Raw genomic sequence first — 14,189 nt, forward strand, 5'->3', positions numbered from 1 at the left:
AAAAAAAAAAAAAAAAAAAAAGTGATGTATATAATCAGGCAACCAATTTATTTAATTCATAATGATTACAAAGTGCTACTTCTATGGGGATCAGATAGTGTCTGGCTAGACAGTACATTCACAGTAAGTGGTGCTGCAAAAGGAATCACTTAACCTTATGATAGCTTTCTTTTGGTGCAACTTTGTTGCTTCTTACTTCTCATTATAAGCACAGTTTATGGGGAATAAATTATACTTCAGAAGAGTATTTGGGGATTTACACAACTCAGGATTTATCCCTAGAAAGTGCTAAAGATCCACTTTAATTCAGATATTTGATGGCTCCAAGCTCTTAGAGCCCAAATTATCTAGCTCTGCAATAGGCACACTTGCCAGGGAGTCCTATCAGGTCAAGTTTTGTGCCAAGGCACCCTCCCCATAGACATTTTTTCAGTAGATGCTGCCAATTACCTCTGTGATTTCTCTTTGCCTGCAATTCTTAACTTGTGAGTAAGCGCTTTTTTCAATATACATACTAATGCCTCTAGGCAGTTTACTATCAGGCTTTACTGTCCAAGAGCCATTTTTTTTTTAGAAGTAATTAAACTGGGGTCATGGAGCCCCCTGCCGATATTTGGGTTCTAAGAGGAAGCCCTGAAATGCACAAGTCAGCCGTACTGGAGACAGGGTCCATAGTTTTCATAATATTCTCAAAGGGGTCTGTGACCCAAAAAATCATTATGAGCCACTAATGAATATTTTTGCTCTGTTCTATTATACGTATGTAGTGTAAATCTGTTACAAACCACCTTTATTATCTACTGAAATCTTAATATTGTTATTGTCAACTTCTATGTTTTCTTTATATAATTATAGATAATAAAAATTTGGTCTTTTTTTTCTTAATGTTCTTTGCCTTTTATTTATTATTTATTTACCTATTATCTAACTATATATTTTTTACTTTAGCATGCAGAAGTTTCAGTATTTGAAAGCAAGGCAATTTACTGGTCTTTCCATTTGCGTTTTTGTTTTTTTAATTCCTATAATCCTAAAATGTTACCCACTATACAGATATACTACACATTTTGAACATTTGTAAAATGTTTATTTTCTGCTGAGACCATTGCACAATTGAGCTTTGGTGGGGGCAGAAGATTATATTCATGGGTCCTTTAATTTGTACAGAATACAAAACATTTCTCTAAATTATTTAATACATTGAACATTTATTTAAATGTTCAACGAGAAAATGTGTTTCCCCAAATAATGACCTTAATGTTAAAAAAAAAACTAGTCAAAGAATATGTTGCAATTTTTTAAAAAATCTTTTCTTCAGTTATTTTTCTTTTTTCTGTAGTCTAATATATACATCTTGTGACTTTAATCCTTTGTAAGACTTAGGTTGGTGTATTTAATGCAGTGCTTTATACTTAGCTTGATCATTATGTTCTTTCAATAAATAAGCCTTTAATGCCCTGTCAATGCAGAAATAGGTAATTATTGCTATTATGAATGACCTTTTAAAAGACTTGTGTTTAAATAAATAAATAAATAAATAAATAAAAATAAAAGACTTGTGTTTGTTGGTAATCTGCCATGTGGAAAGGTCACTGAACTGAGATGTATGCCACCTTCAATAGGAGCCTAGAAGAACTAGAATTGCCATGAAGTTCAATATCCATCTTCAGTGTTTGGAATATTAGTGCCACTTGTGCTTGGCCTGCCTGTAATATCATGACTCAGATTGCACTCCATGTTATTTGCAGGTTGTACATTTTGTAGTAGTTCTGAAATAACTTGCATAGCAGATTCTCTATAATTCATTACTCAAACATGAAAAAAGCATTACTTCAAAATGCATCTTTAGTATTTTAAATATGCTGCCTACATTCTCTAAGTGTACTCCAAATGTGCTGTAACTAATAAAGCTTCCCCACTGATTTAAGAGAGTCTCAGAAGTTATACTAACTAGGTGCAGAGCTTCTTTGATTAAAAAAAAAAAAAAGGAACTATTGAGTACTTACTAAGTAAAGAAAATGGCCATATTGCAAACATCCTTACTGGTTTTAAGTATTGTCACAGGAGAAAAGAGATAGTAGTTCACCATCAACAGTAGTTACTGTTATTTTTCAACTAAGTGGGATTTGATTTTATAGACTAATATTACTAGCAAAAATTATCTTAATATTCCACACTATTTTTATCTTTTTATGTAGTTTTAGGCATAACACTACATTAGTAATTATCTTGTTTGCTTAAGCAAAGTAAAAACATTTGAAAAATAGAAAATGCATATAAATGTATTATTTGAATGGGGAAAGTAGTTACCTGAATTTGCATCTTTTCATAATTTAAGAAATGTTTTAAAATTGTGTGAAATATAGAGTTCATATGCTTTAATACACATAGTGAACCAAAAACAATGATTAATTTTAAAAACATGCTAGTTTCATGCTCCAGCTAGAGTTTTAGCACCTTAAAAAATAAAAAATCCATAGACTAAATAATAACTTCTTTTAAAAAAATAAAATCTGTTTCTTTTCCAAATGCTTGATTTCAGAAAAACTAGTGAAAGTAAATTCAGCATTGTTGGTTGTTGGTGTAGCCATTAAAAGTAAAGGTAATTTCATGTATGTCTGGCCTGCTCTAGGAAACCTCTCACACTTCTGTCAGCCCTTAAATGACAACAGTACTGTTTTATTTCCCTTAGTAGAAAAAGGAGGGTGTGTGGGCATAATAATACCATAATAGTTTTGGACTGTGGTGATAGTTTGAGGTTGTTTGGAAGATAAAATTCCTTTAAAATTATTGAATATAATATGCTTAAACTCTCCATAAATACATGTTGAATTTAATGAGACAGCTTCCATATCCTATGGAGATGCTTGAGCATCATACATTACCTTGGTTATAGATTCATTTGCAAAGTACTGTCAATTTGAAAAATATTATGCTTTCTAAACATGTGGTATATGTTTCTTAAAAGTCTGTCCAGATTTCTTTTTCTTTCTATTTATTCTTAGTGTTTTTCTATGCATTGTCTTTTTTTGTGTCTTTTTTTGTGTCTTTTTTTTCTTAGATTCTGTTCTAAGATTACTGTCTCTTTCCATGCTATGTATTCTACATTATCTAGGTAGTTTCATCCATTCCTATGGTTTTTTCAGATGTTTTTCTTCTGCATGAACCTTTATTCTCAGCACTTGACCTATGAGCCCAATTATCTTTATCTCCTGTGTGTCCCGGACAGTATGTTCAACATTAAGCTCATCTCTTTTTCTCCACATTCCCAACTAACTCTCCCCCATGAAAATGGATACACTTGTATGCGTATATGTGCTTCTCTTCCTGCTTTGGAAAGCACACTGCTAGTAAACAGCAGGCCTGAAACTTTAATTCAAGTCTTCTGAATGTGAATCCTCAGCTCAGAGCATACTGTATTAACATAGTGGCCATATCTTCTGAACCAAAATTTAATATGCATAGTCAGACAATATTTGAAGCCTGAACTTGTTATTGTAATTATACCACATTGCTTTTTCATGTCACTTTACTAAATTGTCGCCAGTATGGTAGGTAGATGCTAACACAAATATAATGTAAAATTGCAATTATGTATGAGACATGCAGTATGCAGTATGTACACACACTTTGTGTGTGTGTGTGTGTGTGTGTGTGTGTGTGTGTGTGTGTGTGATTTGACCTAGTTAGGGAGATTAGATGATGGTTCCCTTGCAAGTGATTAAATTCAATGTGAAGTTTGAGGAGTTTACTAGGTATGGTCGAGGTTGAGGGAGTATGAATGAGAGTTCAAGGCAGGTAAGATAGCTTGCACAGAGATCTGGTGGTAGGAGGGTGCATGCCGTGTGTGAACAGTTGTCTTTGTGCAAAGTAACTTGAAATCTTTTTATATTTTTCCCTTCATTTCTTCCCCTTTTCTTTCTTTATTTGAAGCTGAAGATTTCGAAAGCAAAATGTCACTGCTTTTCAAACTGCTTGGTGGACAGAGATTTGAATTAGAGGAACCATGGAATTTAAGGAATAAACATAACCAGGACTTATCTGTAATACAACACCAAAAAGAAAAAGGTTTTATTATGGTGTCGTTTCTACTGTTGTTACCTAAAAATCACACCAGCATTTATAATCACTGCCCTGCTACATTTTGATAAAGCAGGCGATAACTACATCCTAAGTAATAAATTTCAAAATCATTGCCTAAATTATAAGTAATTTATTTTCTAAGTGTATTTTTTACTGTGAAGTTTAGTGTTCTATTCAGTCTGTCTTTATGTGTTTGAAAATTAGTTCAGGCTGTAGAAATTCTATTGGAATGAAAAGTGTCTTTTGAACTACACTGAAGAACTCTCTGGTCTGTGGAGTTCTAAACTTGATGACTGTTTATTTTATTCTTCATATGCATATGTATTATCCTTCAGAGGTAATTCTGAACTTTTTGCCCTCAAAACATTTTTTCAGCTGCTCTTAACCCAGTTCTTGAATAGGAAAACTATGTTCCAGGAATAGGAAATTATTTTCAGTGTTTACAACTTCCTTATAGTGTCTTTTGTTTGTTTGTTTTTGCGGTACGCAGGCCTCTCACCGCTGTGGCCCCTCCCATTGCGGAGCACAGGCTTCGGACGCGCAGGCTCAGCAGCCACGGCCCACGGGCCCAGCCGCTCCGCGGCACGTGGGATCCCCCCAGACCGGGGCACGAACCCGTGTGTCCTGCATCGGCAGGCGGACTCTCAACCACTGCACCACCAGGGAAGCCCCCTTATAGTGTCTTTTAAAACTAAGTTCATGATCTGTTTTTCTTTGCAGAAAGGGCTATTGCAAGACATGAAGTTCGAGAGATTGAGCAGCGACATACGATGGATGGCCCTCGGCAAGATGCAGCTTTAGATGAGGAAGAAGACATGGTGATCATTTATAACAGAGTCCCCAAAACTGCAAGCACCTCTTTTACCAATATTGCCTATGACCTATGTGCAAAGAATAAATACCATGTTCTTCACATCAACACTACCAAAAATAATCCAGTAATGTCACTGCAAGATCAGGTAAATACCACGTAGGGGATGCGTAATGTTTTCTGACACTTCCTAACTCAAATTTTGTATCTCAAGGAGATAAAGCATTTTTTTTTTTTTTTTTTCTTGCGTTATGCGGGCCTCTCACTGTTGTGGCCTCTCCCATTTGCGGAGCACAGGCTCCGGACACGCAGGCCCAGCGGCCATGGCTCACGGGCCCAGCCGCTCCGCGGCATGTGGGATCCTCCCGAAACGGGGCACGAACCCGCGTCTCCTGCACCGGCAGGCGGACTCTCAAGCACTGCGCCACCAGGGAAGCCCCGGAGATAAAGCATTTTAAGGGATATATATGCTGAGCCCAGTGGATTGTAAGTTTCTTGGGGGAAAGGACAAACCGAACTTACCTATAATTTTACATTCTTCACATTCTTGAATTTTTGAAGAGAATATTATGCTCTTCAGTATGGTATCCTTTTAAAAATGTGAAATATTTTTAGCAGATGCCCTGCAATAAAAGTCATTTTATTGTCTCCACTTATGATTGAGAAATCTTTATTTGATGAATACGTATATTCTATTTGGTTCAGTTTTGTGACTAGACTCCTGCATTTCATCTTATCTTTACTATAATTTATGTAAGTATTAGCTATAAACTCCTGACAAACAGGGATTGCGGCTTATATTTTTAACATAATCTTGCCTTTCAAGTTGTTAAGAATCTTTAGATAAACAGGTAGATAATTTTATGAAATGGTTTTAAGAAAAGTGGAGCAAGTTATCAGGAAATGAAATTGACTCCCCTCTTTATCAATAGTTTCAGATATTTTCTTCACACCTGGAGTTCTGACAATAATTATAAAGTTCTCTCTACAAATACTGAAGGGAATGGGAATTGGGCCCCATGAGACAAAAAGATAATATTTGAAAATACTATGTAGGATCAAATACCATATTGAGGTAACTTATTAGAAAGGTATTTGTGATAGTCATATAGTTAGAATGTATTTATCTGTTTGAAGATAGCTGAACGTGTTTTATTGTCACAGAATTGATTGTTATCCCACTATTTAGCATACCTATAATCCTCACGCTGAAGCAAGAGAATAACATTGATACACAAGTTTAGGATCACTTTCTTGCTAGAGAGCTATTTGTAAAGGCTAATTGTATATGGCGTATCATCTGCCCATGTAATTCTTGGCTGTCTGAATTATCCCTAATTACTCTTTTTTATAAAACCAAAAATCTACATTCATCAGCCAAATCAAATAACTCTTCTGTAAATGAGAAGAAACATGAGTTTATTTAGCTAAGTGGGTCATAAAAACTATTCATTATGTAATATTGTATATCTCAAGGGCAAACATCTTAAATCATCAGGTTTTATACAGCGTGTAGTAGATTTTAAGTGTATTTGCATGATTGCTTTTCAGAATATATCTTGGTTTAAAAGGAACATTTCTTAGCACTCACATAATAATTTTAGATTTCTTCAGTAGTATTGTTTAGAAAAATAAAGTCAGCTTGTTTGTTCAGATTTTTAGAATTTGTGTCCAAATTTTCTGTCCAGCATTACAAAGTTGTCTGGCAGCTATGAGATTTCTGAAAATGACGTTGACCTTTTTTTTTTTTTTTCTCATGAAATATAAATCTACAGAAGCTCACCACATAAGACATTTATAGGCATCATGTAGTGGTACATTTCCCCGGGTTGCATTTGGATGAGATAAAACTTTTGTGTTTCTTTCAATAGCTTGTCGTGTGTGTGTGTGTGTGTGTGTGTGTGTGTGTGTGTAAATATATGCAGCAAAAGAGAAGCGTAAACACTATCTTAAAGGCAACTGGATTACATAATGAACAACACTTAAAACATGTTTGGGCAGAGTAGAATAATCTTAATCACTAGCTGGCATACTTCAAAATGTCAGCTGGTAGTTCAACACCTGGTCTTAATTAGGAATAGCTTATATACCAAATGTTCTTTAATATACCATATCTAAATTACTTACTGGTGTCTTGTTCTGTCTAGAAGCAGTTCTTCAAACAAGTCGTAGGTATCGCTTCCCTTTCCTTTGCATGACATATTAGATAGTGTTTTAATTTCACTTTCAATCTAGTAAGCTTCATTTAGATGTGAAGTTTTGAATTACTAGATGCCTTGAAAATAATTTTAAAAATATCCCCTGAACCCCATCTTGTATAACACACTTGATTTTAATACCATATTTTTATTGTCCTGTGAACTGTTCTCAACTGCCCTATTATTTATATAGGAATTAATAAATGACCTATTTTGCTCTTCTTTCTTCTCTGAGAAATAGTTTCTAATCAGTATCTAACTCAAGTGAGACTTAAAAGATGAGATTTTTATTAAATCTGCTGTTGTCCCAATCATCCATTTAAAGCCCAGTTTACTCATAAAAATATTTTGGGATGTAATAGGTGATTACACCCTTTATTCCCTCACCTTCCAACCTCAGCAGTCCAGTCTGCTTAATATCTATCTGCCTTTAGCCCCAGCTCTTTCCTAGAAGTATTTTGTACTGGGGACTGTGCTAGACTGTTTACATGCTTAATTATTTCTCACAAAAATTTTAGAGGCAAAGCCCAAATGTTTCTAGTCTGGTATAAAAGTATTCAATGTGTAACAGTTATGGGTATTCTTAGAAACAGTTCTCAACTCTGCTTGCAAGTTTTCATTTATTTATTGCGTATGTAATGTATACAGAGATTATGCTACATTCTTTGAGGAATTACCAAAGAAATAAAAAGCAAGGCTGTGTCTTTCAAGGAGCTTATTTATAATTTACTACGGAATGCAAAACATAATCTCAGGAACTATGAGGACTATTCAAAGACAACATCAGTTTATGGTGTTCTCACCAAAATGTTTAACCTGGACCTCATCTTGAGAAAACAGGCAAATCCATATTGTAGAACATTCTCTAGAACAACTGTCCCGAACTCTTCTAAAGTGTCAATGTCATGACAACCAGAAAAAAGGAGTGGGGGGAGATGGACTAGAGGAGACTAAAGAGACATGAAAACCAAATGTAGTTTGTGACCCATGATTGGATCCTTGATCAAAAATGTCTCCTACTTCGATTCAGAAACAAGTGTGCGTGTGCACAGAGAAAAAGGGGGAAAGAAGAAGATAAACAGAAGTGACAAAACGTTAACAGTTACCCTTGGTGAAGAGTGTACAGATGTTGACTCCTATTCTTTCAACTTTTCTGTAGTTTAGGAATTTTTCAAAATTAAGAAGTTTGAGGAACAGTTAGAACAAGGAGATTAGAAGATAAACATTTGAGAATATAAGGCATGAGAAGACTAAATGATAAGAATGAGGTGGACTCAGTCATGAAAGTTATATTTTTGAGATATGGGCTTTACTCCATTAATAGACAGGAATTGGCAGGAGACAGGTAATCAGCTCTTCTAGTTGGAAAATGAAGTTTACTCTGCTGTCACAAAATATCTCTGTATTACAGAACATCTTGTCTTTAAAGTAACTATGCCAAATAGGTGAAGTGGCAGCATCGTTTATGATCTTTCTTAATTCTTTTCTGCTCTCACATATTTAGGTCTGATCATATTTAAGATCTTTCTCAGAAACTGGAAATATCCAGAATTTGCATTCTCTGTAGAACAGTGTAGTAATTTTTTTTTCTTTTTAATTTACTGTTAAACCAGCTTCTGGTTATTTGCAGTAGCGCATATGGTTTGATATTAGTTGCAGATACTGATTTTTCAGAACAACACTTTAGGTGAATGCCTCTCAACCTATCATGTGTATACTGAGCACCAGTTAAAATACAGATTCCTATTCAGAAGGACTAAGATAAAGCCTGATATTCTGAATTTCTAAAAAGCTTCCTGTTAATGCCAAAACTGATGCTTCTGGTCCTTGAACCAAAGTTTGAATAGCAAAGATCTAGAATAGGATTCTCAGTGAAGTGATGGGAAGATGCATATTATAATCTTCACAGGATGGTGAGTTACTTATGTTTAGATTTGTATTTCTACCTCCACAAGAAAATCCAAATTCCTTATCTAGGCCAACAGGTCCTTCTTAATCAAGCCCTTGTCCATCGTCCCTCACTTCAACCTCTTATTTACTAGCCACACTTGCCTTTTGGTTCTCTGAACGCACCAAGCCTTTCCCGCTTCAAGGCCACTATACTTATTTCCTCTTAGAACGCACTTCTCCTGGCTTCTCACAATTGGCTTCGTGTTATCCATTTAAGGTTTCAGCTTAATGACCTCTTCATAGCAAAACCTTACTTGGCCATCCTATATATTAAATACCTCTTCCAAGTTACTGTGTACCATCATTCTTTCAGTATCTTTCCTATTACTTATTGATTTATTTGTTTACTGTCTTTTTCTCTATTATAATTTAAGCTCCTTAAGGGCAGGAACCTTGCCTTGTTCACCTTGTATCCCTGTGCTTAGAACCATGCCTGAGACGTAGTAGATACATAAATTTTTTGTTGAATGAATGAATGGACAAATGAACCCATTTAGATTCTGAAGGCAGTTCTTAGCTGAGCATGATGCCGTGATGATAACTGCTGGCAGAGGTAGCACCTCTGATTGATAGCAGTATGAGCATGGCCTCTCCTTACCTCAGGTGATTTGGGACACATACACCCCCTCCCACACACACACACAAAAAGTGATTGAACAACACAGTTCTGAATTTTAGTGAAGATAGTATATTACGTTCTATTGCTGCTGACCCTTTCTTATATTTTATCCAACCATTACTCAGTTTTTCTCTTTGCATAGAAAATTTCTATCTAGTGTAGTCTCATAAAACTACCCACAGCTGTACAATGAATGTTTACTTTAAGTATATGCATGAGTAGGAGTTTGGTATGTATAATTACCCAAGTTAATAGCAGTGTTCACTCAATAGGTAGTAATTACAAAGTTGGAATTTGGCCAGGATGTTCGGGATGACATTCCTACTTTTAGATAGTGAAAACAAGTTCTTTTGTGATCACAGATGATCATAATGTTGAGATTAATCTCATTAAGAATATAAGTCTAGATATAGTGTTAGTGCAATGGTGCTTTCTCAGCTTTTCTTATAGCACTGGTTCAGGTCTGGTTCGACTAGCAAATAAATCACAACACCACTCCCTGCGTTGTTGCTTGTGTTTTCCCTAAAGGCATCTTGTGATTACTTGCTAGCCTGACTCTGCTTGAGCTATAAAATCTGACAAAAATCACAGTTTAGAATCTGCTCCAGGCTAGCCATAAAAACATCTCTTTTCCTGTACTATATCTAACTACTACTTCTGAAACATCTTCTTGATAGCCTTTTGCAATCAGAGTATGGAAATTCTCTTTGGACAAGGTCACTATGGTGACTTTATTTCTTTTCCCCAAGAGTTTTCGGTGTCTTCAGACTCAACCTCATTTGATACTATTAGCTTTGTTCCTTTTTGCCTCTCACTTTATCGTTCATTAGTGCCAAGTATCATAGTCAGTAAGAATCTATAAAATGAACTGAGTAAAAGCTTGCTCACCTGATCTGCATTTTCCTCTACTCCTCTCTATTCCAGAGCTTTATCTCAAGGTCTTGGGCAGAATGCGCCACTGTAGAGGAAAACCAGAAGAAAAACTGAGAGACAAGTGGTACAGAAGAGGCGAGAAGGCAGAAAATGACAGGGCAGGAACTGCAGCTAGACTGGTGAAAGGGAACAAGTGAAGATGAAGAGAGAGGAGGGTAGGGAAAACTCTGGAGAACTAAGAGGATAAATATTAAACATGGCTAAAAGGAGAAGTGGCTAAATTAATACTTTGAAAGGAAAATGTTAAAAAATACTGTTCTTCAAAGAGGATTAATTAGATCGTTATGTCCTTGGAGATCACTTTTGAAGAGGAGATTAGGATGGTGTAGAATTTCAGTTGTATGTAAGTGACACTTCTAAATGCTCAGACCATTCTCCAGATTAGTGTGAACCACCACTTTAACCTTATTGACAGCATTTGTTTGCTTAGTACTTTTTTCTTTCCTGTGGAGTAAATCTCAGCTCAGCGTCTTTTGATTTATTGCAAATTGTAAATCAGCCACAGCTTTATTAATGAGACTTTAGCAGATTGCCTGAGTTAAATGTTGATGAGATGAAAGAAAAAAATTACATATACATATATATTAAGTACATAGCCTTCAGTATTCTCTTAGCTGGAGATTAGAGAAAGATTCTGTGGGTTTTGGAGACGTAGCAATAATATAGTGTAGAGAATTTAAAAGCAATAATAACCCACCTGAATTTATGTCAGAATTAATTTAGTAAAATTAAATTCAAAGTCCTACAGAGGCATTTAGACTGGATCTCTTAGTTTTGACCAGCAGTGTTCAACCCCTGAGGTTACCCAAGACAAAAAGGCAAGAGTAAGTCAGCGGCCATTGTTGAAAATGGTTATTCAGTATGAGCAATATGAGAGTAGTGAACAGGGCGGATTGGAAGTTGAGATTATAATGGATGTAATGAGGAAAATAAACAATTGAGAGAGATATATCAACAGAGCTTTGAGATCTTAGAGGTTGAGGAGTTTTGAATGACTGGATCTCAGGGGTTTCCTGAGCAGTGGATAAAGCCTGAAATTCTCAGTGTCCAAGTTTGTTGATCAGAATTATAGTACAAACGATATCTGTCTGCTCCTCTTTCAAATCCTTCTGGTTCCCCCCTCCCTTGTTTAAATTGGACAGTAATAGATTAAAGAAATTAGCTAGTGGTATAGAAGGATGATTGGACCAAAATCTGAGGTATACGGTTCTTGGGCTTCAGTTTCTTTATCTATAAAATAACGAGTACAGGATATCCTTGGCCCTTTCACCTCTAAAATGCTGATTCTATAAATAAGAGAGTTTGAGTTTGGTGACAGCAGTAGAAGATTCATGCCTTGTTCTGTTCTGTTCCCTGAGTCCACCTGGAGGCGTAACCCTTTTATTTTGTTACTTTTTATACTGTGTTTCTTGGCATGCTTTGGTTCTGATGTGCTTCCGGCATCACTGTGTGTGGGTAGATGGAGAAGACTGAGTAGCAGGGTCATTCTGCTCCTGTCCCCCATTGTTTTTTATATATTGTGGTAGCTTATAAGGTAATCTTTAAAAAATTGTTCTATTTCAGTATACTTATTTCCATATCACAAAAACAGTGACTATGAGAATATATCCTTGCTAAAGAGCTTCTGTAGACCTCAGGCCTCCTTTGCAGGTGCTGCGGAAACAAGCTTCACGTTGATAAAACCAAGAGCTAGGTCCTGGGCCCACACACGCTAAAGTCGTGTTCCTTGGTGTGGCCCATTGACCTGGCCATCACGTGGAAACTTGTTAGAAGTCCAGAAACTTGGGCCCCACTCCAGACCTTCTGAATCAGAATCTGTGTTTTAACAAGAGTCCCAGATGATTCATTTGCACGTTGAGTTTGGGAGGCCCGGCAGCAGTCCAGATCTCATCCAGCTTCCTGGGTTCTTCACCTCACATTGAAGGACACATGGCAGATGAAGTGTGTCTTTAGGAGGATTGAGTTTGATCTTGACTGTTCTTTGGAAGGGTGGAGGAAAAAAGGATACTTGAAGTGTACTTGAAGTACACTTTCATCACAGTGTACTATGATCCTCTAACATTTGGCTTATATAGCACAGTTTTGTCAGACTTCAATCTGGCATCTCCTTTCATTTCCCTCTTACACCATCACATCCATATTAAATCAGCTTCTGGAAAATAGAGCTGAGTTGTAAATATGTCTTAAGCACCCTTGAACCATCACCTACCATTCCTATTCTCTTTGCCTTCTGTTTCTCCCTCATTTGGTGCTGAAATACTGAAACTGATTTTCATAGAATCAAAAGCTTGTTTAATTTACCATTAAGTGAAAATTATAAGGATTTTTCATATTCAACGTAAAATTTTTTAAGGATTCAGTTTATGGGTTATGTAATTTTTTATTTTATGTTTCTTTTTCACTTGTCACTTGATATTTTTATTCTATTTGATGCCTTACTTGAAGAAAAAATAGGAAAGAACCTGGGAATCTCAAATCACACACTTGTTTGGCTCTTCTGTTTTTGGTGGGGAAAAACTGCAAATATCTGCAAAAATATAATTGTGTATTCTTTAATGCAAAATAATTTTGTTATCTACATTCAATTTTCAGATGTTAAGGATGTGTGTGTGTAAGATAATAACATAAAGTTCATTTCATTTCCCTTCTAAAAACTCCATTATTTCTCTTAGTATTTGAGTTACTGATGCTTCCCCTAAAAAATAAATTCTACTTCCAGAATCTTCCATTTTTCCTTAGCTCACATCCTCCAACATAAGGTTGTTTCTGCACTGTTTCCCTACTCTGTCCTTACCAATGGGCCTTATCCAGGAGGTAGCCATCATTCATGGCTATTAACTTATTGACTGACCTGGTAAGAAGTGCACCAGAATATCTCCATGTGACTAACTCTATTCTAAAATGTAAATGAAAGATTGATAAATTGTCAAAAGTATGTGATTGACAGTCCTATGTGTTAGAGGCTGAGGTCACAGCTTGCAGATGCTTTCAGTGCAGCAGGGATCACTGGGCCCCCAACCCCTCACCCATCCCCACACTGTCTCTAGTCTCCAGAAGAGATTCTCAACCACCTACTGTTGATCATGCAGAGATTTTCTTATCAGAAACTTATACCATTTTTCTTTGAGAAATTATGTATCACTGCCTTGCAGCTGGTTTATAAAGTTCTGTATTAACCAGTTTTTAACATTTTTATAATATATTTACAGTTAAATAATTTTTATATTAACTAATCTTTTGTATACTTTTAATTCCAATAGATTAAAATAGTAATATTTAGATATTTTTAAAATTTTATGTGTATCACACCTCTAATTTTATTAAGCTTTTTTATCAACAAGTTAATGATATCTGCTCAAGCTTATGATATCTGCTCTTAGCTCTTTAAAGTCTTCTGTTTGTCATCCTTTCTTTAATCATTTGGATTAAGGATTAGTTGATATTTGTTATTTGTTGAGTCATTAATAAATGAGAATTTTTATGAATAACAAGTTTCTGAGAAGAAAACAGATTTGCATAGACTATCCCCATACTGAAGTGCTGCCTGCTTCAGCTCCCCTCCCTTCCCCTCCCCTCCCCTCCCCGCCCCTCCCCT

At 35.8% G+C, this 14,189-nt stretch overlaps 1 protein-coding gene across 1 annotated transcript in view; it reads left to right on the forward strand.

Annotated features, from left to right (window-relative positions):
* HS2ST1 (heparan sulfate 2-O-sulfotransferase 1) overlaps nt 1-14,189 on the forward strand; it is a 197,957-nt gene that overhangs the window by 152,491 nt on the left and 31,277 nt on the right. Inside the window, exon 2 of the mRNA XM_007463274.1 lies at nt 4,804-5,042. Within this exon, the coding sequence (XP_007463336.1) occupies nt 4,804-5,042 (239 nt within the window). The remainder of the gene's footprint in view (nt 1-4,803; nt 5,043-14,189) is intronic.

This window comes from Lipotes vexillifer, unplaced genomic scaffold (assembly GCF_000442215.2).
Source record: "Lipotes vexillifer unplaced genomic scaffold, Lipotes_vexillifer_v1.1 scaffold1629, whole genome shotgun sequence".
Classification (NCBI taxonomy): Eukaryota; Metazoa; Chordata; class Mammalia; order Artiodactyla; family Lipotidae; genus Lipotes; species Lipotes vexillifer.